This window comes from Artemia sp. Qi Xiang Cuo, chromosome 10 (genome assembly GCF_049724085.1).
Source record: "Artemia sp. Qi Xiang Cuo chromosome 10, ASM4972408v1, whole genome shotgun sequence".
NCBI classification, from domain to species: domain Eukaryota; kingdom Metazoa; phylum Arthropoda; class Branchiopoda; order Anostraca; family Artemiidae; genus Artemia; species Artemia sp. Qi Xiang Cuo.
In genome coordinates, this window is record NC_142803.1 from 54,755,881 (window position 1) to 54,777,720 (window position 21,840).

A 21,840-nucleotide genomic window follows, 5' to 3' on the forward strand; every position below is an offset into this window, starting at 1 on the left:
GACAGGTCCACATCCGGATAGTCAAGGGGTATGGGCTATATAATTGATTTTCTACAAATTATTGTGGGGTGGGGCATTGTCCCCCTCCCCAATACAACTTCCACGTTCTCTGCATTAAGATGCAAAAAGGCATTTCCCAACATTTCAAGGAAATGTTTTACTTCTGAAAAAACAAAACATAAATCTAAAGATATTTTTCCCTATCTAGGGGGAGGGGGTAATTTCACCCCCTTCCTGTAGGTGTGCCTGTATGGAACAAGGTAAAGAAACAAAACAATTATTAATTACAATGATAAAGAGTATTGTAATTCTAGTGATTTCGAGGCAATAATCTAGTGATTTATGTGTTGATCTAGTGATATGTTTTTCAATTGCCTAGTGATTTTTTTTCGCCAGGCCTCAACCCTGCTGCTATTAATGGCAAGAATTTTAAAAAGCCTGCCTGCTTGGTCTTTCCAAGATGGAAAAAGAAACTGAATGGGCAATTCCGTCAACATCCCTGACTAGAGCGTTGTTTAAAGTAAACTGTTGTTTTAAAATTCATCAAGCTACGCAAGTTTGTTTTAAAATTTTAGATAGCACCTTCTCACTACCTTGGGTTGGATTCATCAAGCCCAAGGACTGCTTAGGCTATAGCCTACAGCTAATTTTCTTTTCGTTCAAAATTTAAGGATTGAACTTGATCAGGTAAATTTTTACCAAACCATATTATTGACTTAGCCTACAAATAAAGTGAATATACCACTCAATGCCTTTTTTTATGCCCTTTCCAAATATAATAGCCTAATCATTTTTTTTGGAAATGAATTTTACCCCCACCTCTATATATACCAATTCAGGGTATATATTTGCACATTAAGGGGGTGGGGCAAATTGTATTTCTGATGTAAATGAGAGGTAAGTTTAAACTTTACCCCCACCCCCCTAATGTGCAAATATATACCATGAATTGGTATATAAGGGTGGGGGTAAAATTCATTTCCGACAAAAATGATTATTATATTTGGAAAGAGCATAAAAAAGTGCATTGAGTGGTATATTTACTTTATTTGTAAGTCAATAATATGATTTGGTAAAAATTTACCTTAGGCTAGAACAATCCCAGCAATAATCAATATAACACCCTAGGGCTAGGGCTTTTATAAATAAAACATTTTGGTAAAATAAATATAGGCAAGGCTTGGGCTATTAAAAAGGCCACCTCATTGTTGGTTCTTTCTGACAATGCACTCCCTTCCCTTTATGGCCTCATATATGGCTATAATTGATTAATTTATCCATTGGGTAAAGATTTAGAAAGGCAGCTTTTTGCAAGGGGACATGCTAGAACTAAAAGAGAGAAACTTTTGGATTGCTAGTTTTAAGTTCATTTAGTAATTTTTTTGCAGTTCATATTATTGACTTGTGGGGTAAGGTTTATATTAACAGACTAATCAGATAGATAAAAAAAACATACCACTATCATCAGAATTTCATCCTGAGTCCAAATATAACACTCATTTCTGTCACAAATTATTTTCAAAATTACTTCTAAGCTTCTTTAAATTTCTTCAATTTTCCTGCTTTTTTCACAGAAGCATCATGGCAGCAATTCAATTTGAAAAACACTAAATTTTGCTGAAAGCTCTGATCTGAATTGAAATATACTAAATCTTGTTGAGCAGTGATTTGATATGAAAAATACTCAATCTTGTTGAGTGGTGATTTGATTTAAGAAATACTAAACAGTTTTTGAGAGATACTAAACAGTTTGAATTATTCATTTTTGGGGGGGAAAAACTTACCACTAGCTTCAGAATTTCATCCGGAATCCAAATTTGACATTCATTTCCATTGCAAATTATTTTCAAAATTGCTTCTAAGCTTATTTAAAACCAGGAAAACTTCTTTCATCAAAACAAACACTTTATGGCAGCTACATATACAGTTTTATAAATATCAGATAATAGCACTTAATGTAAACAAACTAATCACTCATATCTAACTCTTCATCATCACTTTCTGATGCACTAGGGGTGTCACTGACTGGTGCTCTAGGGGCCCTATTGATTCCAGGGGGATAGAGCTTTGCAGCTTCAATCAAAAAATTATGAAGTTGGTCTTTTTGCTCAAAATTTTGCACAAATAAGAAGCACAACACATACTGCTCCATGTATGCTGTTTGCATCTCTGGTCTTTTAGAGTGCTTTTTGAAGCATCTCCATAGACTTTCTATATTTTGAGTATGAATAGAACAGTCCTGTGGATCAACAAAATTGGCTGAATGATTGATTTGGTAATGAGTATATCCATGGCTGGAGAATGTACTATAAGCTCCCCATTATTCACTGTAAATAATGCTTCCAGGCTTAATATATTTTTTAATAACAGGAATTAAAGCTTCCTTGTTTCTTTGGAGGCCTTCTTGGCCATCAGTCAGGGGTACAATAATTATTTTTTTTTGCTCTCTCTCTGTATTCCACCAAAAACCACCAAGTGACCTAATTTATTCAGTGGTATAAATTTGGACTAGACCCTGGTGCCATGCCAGCACATCAACTGAATCCTGCCAACAAAAGGCCTGGTTCACTGCTGCCAAAGTGTTGCAACACTGCTGGTGCACCACACTCAGTCAGGTAAAACACTTGCACCAGCAGCATTGAGACATTTGTTTGGGCCTTGGGAAGGCATAGGGATTTTGAGCCCAACTCATGTTAATTTCTGCTTGTTTTGAGTCTGACTTGGTTATTTATTGTAATTTCTGTTTGTTTTGGGTTTCATTTATTTATCGATGGTGATTTGAGCTAGTTGACCTGAAATGGAAAACTTGGTACCCTTCACAAAAAATCAGTTTACTTTCTTTGATAGCTTGGATACACTTACGCTATTTTGACTTGGTTAAATTTTAAGAGCAGAAGTAGCCCCAAAAGTTTGAATATAATACCCTCAGTCGTTCTTGAGATACTGCTCAGATACCTTATTGAGAATTAGCATTAACACAGTGCATTTTGATTTAATCTTATGGCAACATTTAGTTTTTAAAGATAATGGGCAAATGGAAGGGTGGGCATGGGAGGGGGATTAGTTGCCCTCCAATCACTTTCGAATATTAAAAAGGGCATCAGCCCTTTTTATTTTCAATTGAATGAGCCCTTTTTGAAGTTCCTACGACAAATCCTTCGATACAAAGTGCCCTGGTCTAAAAAAAAAAAAAAATAAAAATACGTTGTACCCACATCAGTATTTAATATACAAATATAAAGCATTCCAATAACTATTGACAATTAAAAAGGGCAATATCCCTTTCAATTTCCAATCAAATGTGTCTTTTTTGTGTTTCTACAACAACGCTTTCTATGAACACCTTATATGCCCCCAGGGCATAAATTACAACCCTTACCCCAAGGGCTGTGAGGGGGGTTGTCATCCTCAAAGACCTAATTTCCAGAACTTTGAACTACATTAAAGAAAATGGCTATATAAAAATTTTGACTGGGTGTGTTTGGGGAAATGGTGGGCGTGAGAGGGGTGTTAGTTGCTCTCCAATCACTTTCAACTATTAAAAAAGGCAATAGCCCTCTCAATTTCCAATTAAATGAGCCCTTTTTGAAGTTTCTATGACAATGTTTTCAATAAAAACCTTATATGCCTCCAGGGCATAACTTACAACCCTTGCCCAAGGGCTATGGGGTTGTCATCCTCAAAGAGCTAATTTCCACAACTTTCATCTACGTTGAACAAAATGGTTATCTGAAAATTTTGATTGGATGTGTTTGGGGGAATGGTGGGTGTGAGAGGGAGGTTAGTTACCCTCCAATCACTTTCAACTATTAAAAAGGGCATTAGCCCTCTCAATTTCCAATTGAATGAACACCTTTTGAAGTTTTTACGACGATGCCATTTGGGCGTTGGGGGGGGGGGCATTTGCTCTCATCACTTTCAACAAATAAAAAAGGCACTAGTCCTCTCAATTTCCAGTCGCTTGAGCCCTTTTTGAAGCTTCTACGACAAAACTTTCTATAAAAACCTTATATGCCTTAAGGGCATAATTCACAATCCTTGTCCTGAGGGCTATATGGGGAGGGTTGTCATCCTCAAAGACATAATTCCCAGACCTTCCAAATAGGTTGAACAAAATGGCCATATCAAAATGTTGATCGGAAATGTTTGGGGAAATGACGGGTGGGGGGGATTCTCTCACTGATTACTTTTGATTATTAAAAAGGGCAATAGCCCTCTCAATTTCCAATCGAATGAGCCCTTTTTGAAGTTTTACGACAACACTTTCTATAAAAACCTTATACGCCCCCAGGATGTAGCTTACAACCCTAAGCCTGAGGCTTTAGGGGGGGGGTGTCATCTTCAAAGACCTAATTTCCAGAACTTTAAACTACGTTAAACAAAATGGCTATCTCATAATTTTGATTGGACATGTTTAGGGAAATGGTGGGCGTGAGAGGGGGATTAGTTGACCTTCAATCACTTTTGACAGTTAAAAAGGGCACTAGCCCTTTCAATTCCAGTTGAATGAGCCCTTTTTGAATTTTCTACAACAACACTTTCTATTAAAACCTTATAATACACTCAGGGCATAATTTACAACCCTTGCCCTGAGGGCTGTGGGGTTGTCATCCTCAAAGAGCTAATTTCCAGAACTTCCATCTACATTGAAAAAAATGGCTATCTCAAAATTTTGATTGGATGTGTTATGGGGAATGGTGGGTGTGAGAGGGGGGTCAGTTACCCTCCTATCATTTTCAACTATTAAAAAGGGCACTAGCCCTCTTAATTTCCAATTGAATGAACCCCTTTTGAAGTTTTTACAACATCGCCATTTTATAAAACCTTATATGCCCTGAGCGCATAACTTACAACCTTTGACCTGGGGGCTCTGGGGAGTTTGTCATCCTCAAATACATAATTTCCAGAATTTTCAACCACGTTGAATAAAATGGCTATCTCTAAACTTTGATTGAATATGTATGGGGAAATGCTGGGCGTGAGAGGGGGGTTAATTGCCCTCCAATCACTTTCGACTACTAAAAAGGGCACTAGCCCTTTTAATTTCCAATCAAATGACCCCTTTTTGAAATTTCTGCTACAACTTTTTATACAAACCTTATATGCCGCCAGGGCATAACTTAAAACCCTTGTACTGAGGGATCTGAAGGGGTTATCATCCTAAAAGACCTAATTTCCAGAACTTTCAACTGTGTTGAGCTCAAAATTTTTATTGGATGTGTCTGGGGAAATGATGGGCGTGAGAGGGGGTTAGTTGCCCTTTCAATTTCCAATTGAATGAGCCCTTTTTGAAGTTTCTAAAACATTGCTTTCTATAAAGACGTAATATGTCCCCAGGGCATAACTTACAACCCTTGCCCTGAGGGCTGTGAGGGGGAAGGGTGGCCATCCTTAAAGACCTAATTTCCAAAACTTTCAATTATGTTGAATAAAATGGCTATCTGAAAATTATGATTGGATGTGTTTGGGGAAAAGGTGGGCGTGAGAAGGGGGTTAGTTGCTCTGAAATCACTTTCGACTATTAAAAAGGACACTAGCCCTTTGAATTTCCAATCGAATGAGCCCTTTTTCAAGTTTCTACAACAAAGATTTCAATAAAAACCTTATGTGCCCCAAGGGCATAACCCTTGCCCTGAAGACTGTGGAGGGAGTGTCCTGCTCAAAATTTCCAGAACTTTCAACTGTTGGAACAAAATGGCTATCTCAAAATTTTGATTGGATGTGTTTGGGGAAATGGTGGGCATGGAAGGGGTGTTAGTTGCCCTTCAATCACTTTCGACTATTAAAAGGGCACTAGTCATTTCAGTTTCCAATCGAATGAGCCCTTTTTGAAGTTTCTACGACAACGCTTTCTATAAAACCATATATGCCCCCAGGGCATAATTTACAACCCTTGCCCTGAGGGCTCTGTGGGGGGGGGATTGTCATCCTCAAAGAGCTAATTTCCAGAACTTTCATCTATGTTGAACAAAATGACCTATTAAACTAATAAAAAGGGCATCATCCCTTTCTATTTTCAATCAAATGAGCCCTTTTTGAAGTTCCCACAACAACTACTTTGATACGAATTGCCCTGGTCTAAACAACAACAAAAAAATAATACATTATACCCACATCGATCTTTACTATGAAAATGTCAAGCCTTCCATTCACTTGTGACTATTAAAAAGGGCACTAGGCCTTGAGCCCTTTTATAAACAACAACGCTTTCTATAAGCACCTTATATGCCCCCAGGGCATAAATTACAACCCTTAACCTAAGGGCTGTTAGGGTGGTTGTCATCCTCTAAGACCTAATTTCCGAAACTTTCAACTACGTTAAACACAATGGCTATCTCAAAATTTTGATTGGATGTGTTTGGGGAAATGGTTGGCGTGATAGGGGAGTTAGTCGCTCTCCAATCACTTTCAACTATTAAAAATGGCACTGGCCCTTTTAATTTCCAATCAAATGAGCCCTTTTGAAGTTTCTACAGCAACACTTTCAGTAAAAACCTTATATGCTCCCAGGGCATAACTTACAACCCTTGCCCTGACGGCTGGGGAGGGGATGTCATTCTCAAAGACCTAATTTCCAGAACTTTCTACTACGTTGATAAAAATGGCTATCTGAAAATTTTGATTGGATGTGTTTGGAGGAATGGTGGGCGTGAGAGGGGGGTTAATTACCCTCCAATCACTTTCAACTATTAAAAAGGGCACTAGCCCACTCAATTTCCAATTAAACGGGCCCCTTTTGAAGTTTTTACCACAACTCTATCTATAAGAACCTTATATGCCCCCAATGCATAACTTAAAACCTTTTTCCTGGGGGCTATGGGGGTTTGTCATCCTTAAATACATAATTTCAAGAACTATGAACTACGTTGAACAAAATGGTTATCTATAAACTTTGACTGAATGTGTTTGGGGAAATGGTGGGCGTGAGAGGGGGGTTAATTGCTCTCCACTCACTTTCGACTATTAAAAAGGGCATTTTCAATTTCCAATCAAACAAGCCCTTTTTGAAATTTCTACAACATTTTTCTATATAAATCTTGTATGCCCCCAGGGCATAACTTACAGCCCTTGCACTGAGGCCTCTGAGGGGGTTATCATCCTAAAAGACCTAATTTCCAGAACTTCCGACTACGTTCAACACAATGGATATCTCAAATTTTTGATGGGATGTGTTTGGGGAAATGGTGGGCATCAGAGGGGCGTTAGTCGCTCTCCAATAACTTTCAACTGTTAAAAAAGGCACTAGCCCTTTCAATTTCCTATTGAGTGAGCCCTTTTGAAGTTTCTATGACAACGCTTTCTATAAAAACCTTATATGCCCCCAGGGCATAACTTACAACCCTAGCCCTGAGGGCTGGGGGGGGGGGGGCTGTCATCTTCAAAGATCTAATTTCCAGAACTTTCATCTACGTTGAACAAAATGAACTATTAAACTATTAAAAAGGGCTTCAGCCCTTTCTATTTTCAATCGAATGAGTCCTTTTTGAAGTTCCCACGACAACTCCTTCAATACAAAGTGCCCTGGTCTAAACAACAACAACAACAAAAAATAATACATTATGCCCACATCGATCTTTACTATAAAACGTCAAGCCTTCCAATCACTTTCGACTATTAAAAATGGAACTACGCCTTTCGATTTCCAATCGAATGAGCCATTTTTGAAACGACAACGCTTTCTATAAACACCTTATATGCCCCCAGGGCATAAATTACAACCCTTACCCTAAGGGCTGTTAGGGTGGTTGTCATCCTCTAAGACCTAATTTCCAGAACTTTCAACTACGTTAAACAAAATGGCTATCTCAAAATTTTGATTGGTGTTTGGGGAAATGGTGGGCGTGAGAGGGGCGTTAGTCACTCTCCAATCACTTTCAACTATTAAAAAAGGCACTAGCCCTTTCAATTTACAATTAAAACACCCATTTTGAAGTTTCTACGACAATACTTTCAATAAAAACCTTATATACCCCCAAGGCATAACTTACATCCCTTGCCCTGATGGCTGGGGGGGGTGTCATCCTCAAAGACCTAATTTCCAGAACTTTCAACTACTTTGAATAAAACGGCTATCTGGAAACTTTGGTTGGATGTGTTTGGAGGAATGGTGGGCGTGAGAGGGGGGTTAGTTACCTCCAATCACTTTCGACTATTAAAAGGGCACTAGCCCTCTCAATTTCCAATTGAATGAGCCCCTTTTGAAGTTTTACGACAACTCTATCTATAAAAACCTTATATGCCCCAGGGCATATCTTACAACCTTTGCCCTGGGGGCTCTGGGGGGTTTATAATTTCCAGAACTTTCAACTACGTTGAACAAAATGGCTATCTCTAAACTTTGATTGAATGTTTTTGGGGAAATGGTGGGCGTGAGAGGGGGGTTAATTATTCTCCACTCACTTTCGATTATTAAAAAGAGCAATTTCAATTTCCCATTAAATGGGCCCTTTTTGAAATTTCTATAACAGCTTTCTATATAAACCTTATATGCCCCCATATCATAACTTACAACCCTTAAACTGAGGGCTCTGAGTGGGTTATCATGCTAAAAGACCTAATTTCCAGGACTTTCGACTACGTTGAACAAAATGGATATCTCAAAATTTTGATTGGATGTATTTGGGAAAATGGTGGGCGTTAGAGGGGCGTTAGTCGCTCTCCAATAACTTTCAACTATTAAAAATGGCACTAGCCCTTTCAATTTCCAAATGAATGAACCCTTTTGAAGTTTCTACGAAAACGCTTTCAATAAAAACTTTATATGCCCCCACGGCATAACTTAAAACTCGTCCTCTGAGGGCTCTGGAGGGGGGTGTTGTCATCCTAAATGACCTTATTTCCAAAACTTCCAACGACTTTGAATAAAATTACTATTTAAAAATGTTTATTGGATGTGTTTGGGGAAAAGGTGGGCATGAGAGGGGGTTAGTTGCCCTCAAATCACTTTCGACTATTAAAAAGGGCTCTGGCCCTTTTAATTTCCAATCCAATGAGCCCTTTTTCAAGTTAGTTTCTACAATAAAGATTTCAAAAAAACCTAATATACCCCCATATCTCATAACCCTTGCCCTGAAGACTGTGGGGGGAGTATCCTACTCAAAGGTGTAATTTCCTGAACTTTGAACTGCGTGGAACAAAATGGCTATCTCAAAAACTTGATCGGATATGTTTGGGTAAATGGTGGGCGTGGAAGGGATGTTAGTGGTTTTCGAATCACTTTTGACTATTAAAAAGAGCGCTAGCCATTTCAATTTCCAATCGAATTAGCCCTTTTTAACTTTTTACGACAACTCGTTCTATAAAAACCTTATATGCCCCCAGGAAATAACTTACAACCCTTGCCCTGAGAGCTGTGGGGGGGGGGGCGGGTTGTCATCCTCAAAGACCTAATTTCCCGAACTTAAAACTAAGTTGAATAAAATGGCTATCTCAAAATTTTGATTGGATGTGTTTGGGGAAAAGGTGGGCGTGAGAGGGGGGTTAGTTGCCCTCAAATCACTTTCGACTATTAAATAGGGCAATAGCTCTTTCAATTTCTAATCGAATGAGCCTTTTTTGAAGTTTCTACGACAACGCTTTCTATAAAAAAAAAAACTTATATAACCCCGGGGCATAACTTACAACCCTTGCTCTGAGGGCTGTGGGGGAGTGTCCTCCTCAAAAACATAATTTCTATCTGGAAATCAACTACGCTGAACAAATTGGCTACCTCAAAACTTTGATTGGATGTTTTTCGGGAAATGGTGGGCGTAGAAGGGGTATTAGTCGCCTTCCAATCATTTTCGACTATTAAAAAGGGCACAAGCCACTCCAATTTCCAATTGAATGAGCCCTTTTCGAAGTTCCTACGACAACTTCTTCGATACGAAGTGCCTTCTCTAAAGGTAAAAAAAAATAATAAATAATACATTGTGCCAACATCGTTCTTATATGCCCCCAGGGCATAACTTAAAACCCTTGCCCTGAGGGTTGTGGGGGAGTGACCTCCTCAAAAACATATTTTTTATCTGGAAATCAATTACGCTGATCAAAATGGCTATCCCAAAATTTTGATTGGATGTGTTTGGGGGAATGATGGGCGTGGGGGGGGGGGGGGCTAGTTGCCCTCCAATCACTTTTGACTATTTAAAAGGGTAAAAGCCACTCCAATTTCCAATCGAATGTGCCCAGGTCTAAAACTAAAAAAAATAAATTTAATACATTGTGCCAACATCGTTCTTTACTTAGGCAGCGCTATTGCGCTGCCTATGAAAACAGGCGGGCGGTCGCTTCTAGTCCTAGGTAAACCTTAGAGGCGGGTAGGAAGAACTCTTCTCTTTTAAGGTTCACAGATTGAACAGACTCAATTGTTTCACATAGTCTTTTACCATGAAATCCTGGCAAAGGCTCTTCGCAACTTTTAGCACTTCTTTTTTAAGCAAGTAAAATCGTAAATGTGCATAGGTGCTTCTATTTGTTTTTGTCTATCGCATCGGTTCTTCCACGGTGGTTAATTTGTTTCAAATTTCGTGGGTCTAAGTAAGTCCTACAAAAACAAAAACGTTTGTCAATCCCTTTTGCCGAAACCCTGCCCTTGTATCCGAAATTCCTATTTCCGTAACAAAAATCCATAGGCTCGGCAAGGAAAAAAGTGGAAAATCCAAATTTAATGTAGAAATAAAGTACTAAAGTAGGTCTAAAAGTAATAGAGGAGAAACGTTCAAAATAAAGTAGTCTACTCTAAAATATATTAGAAATGGAAGCACTGATATTTCGACAAATTGATTAGCTGTGTTTAGCCGTATTAGAGGCCATATATCAGCCTATGTGTCAACCCAGCTATAACCCAGTTTCTTGTTTATGAATTATCTTTGTTCTTTGTCACCTAAAAGTTCACCTCTTCCACAGTCTTTATTCATTAAGATTGAGGAAGAAAAGGTTTTATCCTGGACCTAAACTCGAGTATAACCTATGGAGGCGATTTGAGGACTGCAAAACTACTTTGGCTGACCAAGCTATTTTCCGGTCTACGGCTGAACTTTGCAAAGCTGCGACCGTTTCAGCTCAATTTTAACAAACATACTTTAGCTTGTTTGTTCTTAGCAGTTGTACTCTCAAGTGTCTGCTACATTTTCCTATCATAGCATTAGTTACAAACCTGAACAGGCTTCATATTCGTTCAGGCTTATGAAGGTACCTAAAGTTTCTACTGGGCCATGGGGGATTTTTTTGGGGGGGGGGGTTAATTTTAACAAACATGCTTTAGCTCATTTATTCTCAGCAAGTTTACTCCCAAGTGTCTACTACATTTCCCTATTATGGCATTAGCTTACAAACGCTGTGTCCTTACAAACGCTTACTGATCTGTGTCCTTTGGAATCCTGTTGACATTTCTCCTTGGAATTTGAATGACAATATTTGTGTCTTGTTGTAATATGCCCTTTTGGTTATATCTTTGGATGTTGTTTTTTATTTTTTATTTTGGTGCTCTGCATTTTTCTTCGATTTTAAAATCGGGTTTACAATTAATTGTCACTGTTATTATTTATTGCTCATATAACAAATATTGTTTTCCTTGTTGTTCAAGTTGGGGGACTGTAAGTCTCCAGTTTAGAGTTTTCAACAATAGTAGTTTCAAGGGCGGACTCTTTTTGTTTTGCTGTCATCTTGAAGGGATTTGAATCTTCCTTTGAGATTCGAAATTATTTTTTTCAAGTTATTATTTCAAATTATTTTTTTTGATGGATCTGAGTGGAAATTACCATTTCCAAAGAAGTGTTACATGGAAGTCTTTTTTATTGGACAGTTTTTATTTCTTAACCATTTTTTTAAATTTAGATGCTAAGGGCTGTGGTTTGCTGTCTGCTAGTTTGCAGCAACTGCTGCAACTATGATAAAGACTCCAATTTTCCTATGCTGAAGAACATCAACCTCAGAGGCTCTAAAAATTCCAACTGTCAAACAGGCAGACAATACCTCTGCTCATAGCAAGGGACAAGCAATGCACAGTCAATTTCACGTGAATTTCAAATCCCCAATCTCCTTAAACTGAAAAATAACAACCTCAGAGGCCCTAAAACTTCCAGCTGTCATACAGGCAGACAATACCTCTGCTCATACCAACGAACAAGCACAGTCGATTTCACGAATATACAGGTTGACATAATGACTGTATTTTCAAATTGCAGATTTGTCCTTCTGATGATCCTCTTGATCATCCTGATTTCAACGAAGTGGACTACATTAACAAACTTTTTCCAAATGAACAATCTCTAACCTCGATTGATGATATTATCAACAATGTAAAAAGTAGAATTTCAAATGTGGATGAAGAGATCAGGAAAAGTTTACACGAACAAAACGCATCTGCAAAGGTTTGTTTATCTGGTATATCTTCTGAAATTGTAAAACCAAATTGGCAAGAAAAATTTGCGAAGAAGAAGATTAAGAAAAACAAAAAACGAACGGGACATATAATTCTCATATAAGCTTTCTAATTCAAGTGGTTCAATTCCCCTGTCCCCTCTTTACAGGCATTGTAATATGAATAATGAAACAATTGACCATTGCCTATTTGAATGTAATATGCTGACGTCTGCACAACATACCTTGCTTTCTAAACTGTTAAAATACTTCAAACACCACAAAATCCCACTATCAGCCAAGAGCCTAGCCAACTATACCTGCACACAGAGTATAGAAATCGACATCTATCATCTTATATTTGAACTCCTAGAGTCGAAAGATCTGCTGAAAGATATCTGAATATATCTAATAAATATGAGGCAATCAAGCCAGTAGCTCTGTAGCCCACAGAGTGAAGCAAAAGGAAAAGGGCTAAATAGTGTTACTGAAAAGCCCGCCTGCTGTTAAATAGAAGAAGAAGAAGAAGGGACAAAGTAAATATAAATGCAAATATCAACACCTAATTAAAGAAAGCAGATTCTAAAAAAAAAACTTTTGTGAACAAAATAAACATTTTGTAACTATAATATATACAATTTATTATGGGGAATTTTCTATATCAGCCAAAAATATCTGGTAAGTCTTTCTTTCTAAATTGTCCTAGTTTTTTGACCTATTGGTTACTTTCTAAATTAACACAGTCCTGTTTTTTGTATACGTACTCTGGCGCTCAAGGGGGTTTGTGTGCTCCTAGAGAGCTTCAATTTCTCAATTTTACATGTTTTCTACTAAGCTGTAACTTCATTTTAGAAGAGAAGGGTGGATCCAAGATATATTCCCTAAGTAAAAGGTATGGGGCCCATCTTCCTTGTAGGTTTGCATCACGCCCTCGTTCGTTGATAAACGCCCTAATAAAATTTGAAATTTCACATTTGCTTTTTTGTTCTCTTTTTGAAATTGTATTTGTATTGCTATTTGTGAAAAAGGACATAAATCTGATCAAAATGAACTTATAAATTTGGTGTTGTTATTGGCTGTTCATTTGATATGTTTTTTTCGTTGTTGTTGTTACGGTCTTTTTAATTTGTCTTATGTTTTTTATTCAAGAAAATTAGGTCTTATAATAAAAGAAACCCATTTCGCCTTTTTATTGTCTTTTGTAGAGGGGTTATAAGGTATGTGAAAACCGAGTGGAAGTTCAGCTGAAAAATTTGCCATTTTTTATCTTGATAAATATAACATGATACGTCCCTGAAAACTGATTATTTTTTATATAAATTTTTTTCAAATAGTATAGGGTTGCGACATCTCAGCAGCAATGTTGAGTTGAAAGATATAATTCTCTAAAACGAATAACAGTTTTTGAGAAACAAACTTAGAGTATAGCAATATATATTAAAACACCACAATAAACAAAAAAAGGAGCACAGAATTTCTATTAATTATGTATTACAGAAGAAAATCGTTTTGTTTTGTCCAATAAAACTTGCAAAATAGCTAAGTTAAAGTAAAGTACCAAAGGAAATACCTTGAAAATATATATCTCTTGGATTAATGCGGGATGTTGTTATCGCAAGATAGGAAAAGGAATGGAGACCAGATTCTCGTTAGTTTTCATTATTTATTTCATCAAAAATTGCCTTGGATTCCTCTTTTCTTATATTTATAAATCTATGGTTGTAACTCAGCATCAAGTATCCTCTCCCTAGTTAAGTCTGTGACATTGTTTCTTTGCTAATATCGACTATAGCTTTTTTTTATTGAAGGAAAGGCAAGAAGCTGACAAGAGTGCTACTTCCCTCTATTTCAGCCTTTGTTTTTTATATAATTTGCTAAATTTTTATGTGTTATTAACTAATTCATTTAATAGAGTAAATTAATTTCAATGTGAAATTCTTCCAAAAAAATGTAACTCTTAATAAGGAGATCTTCCGTTGTAACTCTTAATAAGGAGATTAATGATTGGTTGTGGAAAACGAACTCAATGTTGACATAGAAATGTCTGAATTCTGAAACGTCGGAAGAAGCTGCAAAAGTCTTGAGGATTTATTATTGTTCTCGAAAGAATTACCTGTTTGATCACATTTTGTGAATCCTTGAGTTTTTCTACTCGAGTTCACTTTTTTTTTTAACATCTATAACTGGTATGAGTCTCTGGTATTTTCCACATGATAATATTCTCTAGGGGATATCTTCTGTGTGGGGGTATTTTCCGCGTGGGAGAGATATTTTTTTGGGGGGGGGGGGCAGTGCTGGCTCCCATAGAACTTATAGATTTTATTTCTTTCTAATCTCCTTTATGGATTTTTTTTTGTTGGAGATGTTATGGCGATACAGGTAGAAAAGAGGATGGATGCTAGAATCTCATTAGATTTTGCTTTTCATTCCTTCCTTCCATGCAAAAATTTGGCGTGAGTCCGGATTAACGGTGATACCTGACTGTGAAATTCTGTTGCATTCTAATTTTTTAAGTATTATTTTTTTCTAATGTCCCCTACAGATTTTTTTTTTTTATATTAGGAAGCTCTAGGAGAGCGAATAATTTTGCTTGCTGAATCGCTTGTTGTTGGAGGCGGTCCCACTTATCTTACTGATATGATTCCAGTCGTACTGATAAAAAAATCATTGTACGATTCCAGTCCAAATAAGATTGTAACGCCTACCTTTCTACTAGAATGTAATGGTGATGGAAGAGAGAATGGAGGGTCTATGTGCCCAGTTTCGTCCTTCAACATTATATATTGAATTTAATTCATTTATGAACTGTTGTAAACACAATCAGGATTAAGAAGAAAAAGAAGTAGAAAGACGGAAAATGACAATAAAACAAATCAAAATTCATAAATGGCACACATGCACAATAATTACCTTTCCTTTTTATAAATCTGATTATAATTATTTTTCTTTCTAAATACTAGGAAGGTCAAGAAGCGTTAATTGAATCCCAGCGTGCGATTCAGCAGCTGTTCAACAAGATCAAAGTTATAAAATCACTTGCTGAAGAATCGGAGTCGAATGTCTGCGAAATTACAAGGGATATAAAACAACTGGATTGTGCTAAGAGGAATTTAACTAGCGCCATTACTACTTTGAATCATCTACATATGTTTGTGGATGGTATTGAAAGCCTTCAGTAAGTATTCGGTTTGCATGACGATTTATTAAGCTCATCTGCAGCTATGGATTATCAGGCATGCAGGGTTGTTTGAATTTAAATTCTCTGCCAAAACATGAAACCAAAAAAAAATGAAATCACTTAGTAGACTATCCAGAAAATAATGACCGAAAAAGAGAAATAAGACTGGAGAAATACAAAACACTGGAAAAGGTGGGTTCGCTTATCTTCGAACATGTTAAAATTACTGAAATCTGTTTTGTTTTTGGTAAATATGCAGATGAGGGGACCGTTCGAGGGAAACTCTAAGAAATTCTCAAAGCATCTTGAAAACAATCGTAAATACTAACTTTTCATTTCTAAAGGTACATCGCTCATTTTACCCCCCCCCCCCCTGATGGATGAACACACAAGCCACTTTATATAGACCCATTATATTGAGTGAAGCTACATACCTTTATGAATGAGATAAAAAGTATATACGATTATTTAAAATTACCTTTGAGAATTTTTTAGAGCGTCTTTAAATTGGTCTCCTGATATGCACCTTTACCTTATTTTATTAACAATAAAATATTTTATATATTTTCTTATAAAATAATAAATATATATAAATATATAGTAAAATATTAAACAACAAATATTTTATTTTATATAAACAATAAATTTATTTTTCAGGAGGAATATTAAAATGTAGGTAGTGTTATCAATTGTTTGAGGGAGGGGGAGCTGTTTACCCTATATATTCTGCCCCTCTTAGATTTAAAAATATAACTTTTTCTAGAGTAGTTTCATAAAAATTTCATTTTTAATTATTTCATTGAAGAAACTGCAAAAAGACGACAAGTTCCCCTCCCTCTAGACATTGAAATATATATTTTGATCCCCCTACTAATTTTTGCGAATTGACCCCGCTGAATGTAGGCCTTTTCAATGCATTCAGTGCCACATTTCGATTGACCTATGTTAAGATTCAGAGTTTTTTCCTGATTTTAATGTCAAAAATAACATTCAAAAAGGCAAATGAGTGCAAGTTTGTCACATATTATATTTTTTATCATCGACAGAATCTTGTGAAAGGTAAAAAAGCTTGCGCTGCGTTCAATGTAGCTTATATTAACTAATTGCAAGTATTAACTGAATAACCACAAATATTATGCTCTTTTGAACTTCGTTGGTACAACAAAGTTTAATTCACGCGAGTAATATTGAAAAGTTCTAAAAATGGTCTTAAGAAAGGTTCTGGAAAGAATGTTATTAGTTTATCCCGATAGAAGATTAACAAGAATTTTCTATTTAGAAAAGAACAAATTGCAACTTATTGAACTTTGATGCACATTTTGGTAATTATCTCAGAAGCATGAAAATTATCAGACACGATTTTTAGGTCTGACAATCACCCTGTAGTAGTATAGTGGATTGATCTCTGCTTGGCAACACGGGACCCAAGATTTGATTCCAGCTGCCGCAAGGCGGGGTGACAGGCTCAGTAATATGGTAGATTTTGCGGTACATAATTCTTCCAAGGGAGGGGAAAAACGGAAAGATGCGTCTTAGATTTGACAAATCGTATTGACAACCACTTATCTGAATAAAGGAGGTAGCTGATACGCATCTAGGAATTGACATTTGATCTTCCATGGATTGGATTTTCCAGTTTCCGACTATTTCTGTGCTGGATTTGTGATACACAGTATTTCATAAAAATAAGTAAAAATAAAGGAAGGTGGAAAGGAATAAAGTGGAGGGGAAAAAGGAGAAGGAAGGAGGAAGGATATTTGGAACCAATAAAAATACAAGACAGTGAGGTGAACCGATCGATATAAAGGGCTGAGTTTCGGAGGTTGGTCACTGCTATTAGTTTGTCACAAAATGTCTTGTAACATTTTTTAATTAACACAGTAGGGGTGAAATCACAACTGTAAATTTGCCGTTCCGCTTGTAATCCAGATTATGAAAATCCTGTTCCACTGACAATTAGGATTGTAAGCTCATAAAATAGATTGTGAATTTGACAACTATGCTCGAAAGGAAGATTGTGGATTTGGGTTGTTGATTTTGCCCAGTTGTGAGTTTATAAACTTTGTTGTTCCACAGGTTATGATTCGACAATTCGGTTGTATAAACTTCCTTGTTCCGGCTTTTCAGCCATTACTTTGCTGCACCCTATTCTGTCACTGTCTTCTGTCTCTTGTCAAGGGATGGATGATTTTAATATATGATTTGCCTGATTAAATACTTGTATTATTAAAGGAAACAGTTGTTTCCCTTCTTTATTTTATTTTCGTTGTACTGGAAGTTTTTTGTCAATTTAATGTTAAATTCTTTCTTTCTTTTTCGATTTTATTTCTTATTTAAAATTTCTTTTTTTTACATTGTAACTTCCAGTAAGTTTTTCTTTGTGTTTATTTGCAAAGCTTACTGTTTGCTTACAAAATTCTAGTAAAAAAGAAAAGGAATTAAAAGAAGCTTTTGAAAGTTTATTGAGAAAGGTTCAGTCGGGGCACCTCTTTCGATCTTTCCTTAAACAGACGTGTGAAATGGAAGCTAAATAATTTCGTCTATTTAAAACCTGATTTTTTCTTCTTTGTTCCTGTGTGAAATTTTAAGCCAATAATAAGGATGAAAAGTGAAATTCCACCTTTTTGACTTTCCTTTCAGAAAATTTAAGCTATTAAAAAACAAAATTTTTTTGAATCACATGAGTATTTCCAAGCAGTCTTTCTGTTTTTTTTCATTTATTATTATTAGCATTAGTCACGAGCAGTGTTTGTCTTTATAATTCGATTATCTTTATTTCCGCTGTTTTAATTAATGGGTTTTAATTTATTTTTACTACATGGTTATTATAATTTTTCTAGTATTTTGTAGCAGCTTTTTTCTTTAGGTAATCAATATTATTTATAGACTCTTTGTAGGGCTTTTTACTTTCTTTTTAATACGAAATTTCTTATGTTTTTTTTATTTTTTCGTATGTATTTATGATACACTATTATATATATATTGTGTAATATTACTATCCTAAGTTTGTATCTTGGCTGTATTATTTTATACTTTATTTGAATTCTTTAATTTATAATGTTTTTGTTCATGTCATTTGTTATTGTGATATATACCATAGGAACAGGAGTGATTCTCTTTCAACCTTAAACAGTAGTTGTTCTCTTTTGTTTTTAGGCATTTTGCCAAGAAACGTAGTGATTCTCTTTTAATCGTAGACAGTAATGATTCTCTTTTGTTTTTAGGCATTTTGCCAAGAAACGTAGTGTTTCTCTTTCAACTGGAAACAGAAGTGATTCTCTTTTGTTTTTAGGTATTTTGCCAAGAAACGTAGTGATTCTCTTTTAATCGTAAACAGTAACGATTCTCTTTTGTTTTTTAGGTATTTTGCAAAGAAACGTAGTGATTCTCTTTTAATCGTAAACAGTAACGATTCTCTTTTGTTTTAGGCATTTTGCCAAGAAACGTAGTGTTTCTCTTTCAACTGGAAACAGTAGTGATTCTCTTTTGTTTTTAGGTATTTTGCCAAGAAACGTAGTGATTCTCTTTTAATCGTAAGCAGTAATGATTCTCTTTTGTTTTTAGGCATTTTGCCAAGAAACGTAGTGTTTCTCTTTCAACTGGAAACAGCAGTGATTCTCTTTAGTTTTTAGATATTTTTCCAAGAAACGTAGTGATTCTATTTTAATCGTAAACAGTAACGATTCTCTTTTTTTTTTTAGGTATTTTGCCAAGAAACGTAGTGATTCTCTTTTAATCGTAAACAGTAACGATTCTCTTTTGTTTTTAGGCATTTTGCCAAGAAACGTAGTGTTTCTCTTTCAACTGGAAACAGTAGTGATTCTCTTTTGTTTTTAGGTATTTTGCCAAGAAAATTAGTGATTCTCTTTTAATCGTAAGCAGTAATGATTCTCTTTTGTTTTTAGGTATTTTGCCAAGAAACGTAGTGTTTCTCTTTCAACTGGAAACAGTAGTGATTCTCTTTTGTTTTTAGGTATTTTGCCAAGAAACGTAGTGATTCTCTTTTAATCGTAAACAGTAACGATTCTCTTTTGTTTTTAGGCATTTTGCCAAGAAACGTAGTGATTCTCTTTTAATCGTAAGCAGTAATGATTCTCTTTTGTTCTTAGGCATTTTGCCAAGAAACGTAGTGTTTCTCTTTCAACCGTAAACAATACTGATTCTCTTTTGTTTTCAGGCATTTTGCCAAGAAACGTCAATACAGTGAAACTGCCAACCTAATTGAAGGAATTTCAAATGTTGTACTGCACCTCCAAACTTTCAAAGAAGTTCCACACATCCAAGGCTTTGTCACACAGTTCCAGTCTGTTCAAGAGAGTCTTGGCAAGCAGATTTTACAGGATTTTAAGGACTCCCTTGAAAATCCAAGCCGCACCGGGCCGTCCATGAATGAACTAGGACAATCCTGTAAAGTGCTTAATGTTATCGGTCATACTTATAGGTACGCTAAACTCGTAAATTTAAAGAAGTAACTCCTTAATTATATTTTTCATATGCATACTCAGAAGTTTTAGTAAAACCTAGTTGAAACCATACGTTTAACTAGCTTGATAAAGCCTATGTATCTTTAATTTGACTGAAGTCTCGTCCGGTCTTTGGGGCTGTATTGGGGCTGCTTCTCTTGTGGAAACTTGATAAATATGGTGACGATAGTCTGATCAGTCTGGTGCTAGACGGAATTGCTGGCGAAGGCTATAGGCCTCAGAATTACCAACCCATCTCTGACGGGGTTGGCCTTGGGGGTGCGTGCCGTTTAGCCTTCTTCGAAGGTTATTTTTGGTAGCCGGTTGGCTGACACTCGTTGAATGTGACCAAGCCAGTGGAACTGTTGTATCGGGATACTGTTTATGATGGGACGGGACCAACGGAGGAGTTTACGGATGTTTTCGTTCAATGCCCGGTCAACGTAGGTAATCCCCGCTATGTGGCGGAGGCAGGGTCGAATCCAGCATTGTTTTTTTTTTTGGGGGGGGGGGTAATAAAAGGATTTTTTCGGGGGGGGAGGGGGGAGTACAAAAAGAATTTTTAAAAACGCATCAAAAAATTGTTTATATTCATTTTTGTTACGTTTTTACAAGTCGGAAAAACATTTCAAGGGGGGGGGGGTCAAAACCCCTAGCCCCCTGGATACTTGGGTGGAGGCATTCCGTTCATCATAAGTCTTTATTGACCAGATTCTGATTGAGTTTATGGTAATTATTGTAGAGTTACAAGAAACGGACTTTCCAAGACGTCGACTGTGCTTTTGTTTTCCACATTGGAGGTAGGCTTTTGAATCTCCAACTAGCCTAGCCATGTCTTTGCCCTATCGATTTTGAGTGATCATTGTTACGGACAATGAGGCAGCTTGGTAGACGAAGAAATCGATGTTCTCAACTGGCTCTCTTTTAATTGTTATCTTCAAAGTTCTTGACGCACGGTCTCTATATACTCCCATGGTATCGGTTTTGGCTGCATTAATGGTCATTTCAAAGGCTTCAGTAGCTGACACGGAATCATCAGTGTCTGCTTGAAGAATGTTTCTATGCTATTAATTAACAAAAAAACTTTCCGAAAAATAAGTTTTTCAAAGAAAAGTTAAGGTCATTTTAAACTTAAGCTCAGCAGATACAAATAACTTTTATAATTCAAACTTAAAACGACCAGAAATTACTTTTAAAGAATAAATGAAACCCAAAACGAACAGAAATTAAACAAAAATCATAGGATAAACATACGACAAGTAATAATAAAAATGAATAAATAGATCTTAAAGCGAGTATTATGATTAGATATGATTAGATTGAATATGAAAATCAAGCTTAAGACGCAAAAAATATTTTGCTATTGAAGCATAAATGAAATTTAAAACGAACAGAAATTAAATAAACAGTCAATGCAAACGAACATGCAATAGATATTAATGTAAATGAATAAATAAATCTTAAAACGAGTGAAACTTAAATTGAATATGCAAATCAAGCTTGAAACGAACAAACAAGAGTTTGGGTATCACTTCCTTCTCTCATTGTAAGTCTAAAAGCTACTGCGTCATTGGCGCTTTACTGAAAATATTCAATTAAAGTTTCACTCTTTTTAAGATTTATGTATTCATTTACATTAATATATATTGTGTGTTTGTTGCAAGTTTATACGAGCATACCTTCCATAAGAACCATATATGCCCCAGAGCAATACTTACAACGTCTGCCCCGGGCCGGGGGGGTTGGGTAGACACGGAGTTTTTCTTATCTAACCTTTGAACCATTTTTAACAAAATGGCCATACGTGAAGGAGTTTTTGTTATATGATCTTTGAAGTATTTTTAGCAAAATGACTAC

At 36.2% G+C, this 21,840-nt stretch overlaps 1 protein-coding gene across 1 annotated transcript in view; it reads left to right on the forward strand.

Annotated features, from left to right (window-relative positions):
- The first annotated feature begins 433 nt into the window (after positions 1-433).
- Vps53 (vacuolar protein sorting 53) overlaps positions 434-21,840 on the forward strand; it is a 148,640-nt gene continuing 127,233 nt past the window's right edge. The window contains exons 1-4 of the mRNA XM_089095546.1: positions 434-520; positions 12,168-12,353; positions 15,303-15,517; positions 19,698-19,961. Coding sequence (XP_088951672.1) covers positions 461-520; positions 12,168-12,353; positions 15,303-15,517; positions 19,698-19,961 — 725 coding nt within the window. The 5' untranslated portion in view covers positions 434-460. The remainder of the gene's footprint in view (positions 521-12,167; positions 12,354-15,302; positions 15,518-19,697; positions 19,962-21,840) is intronic.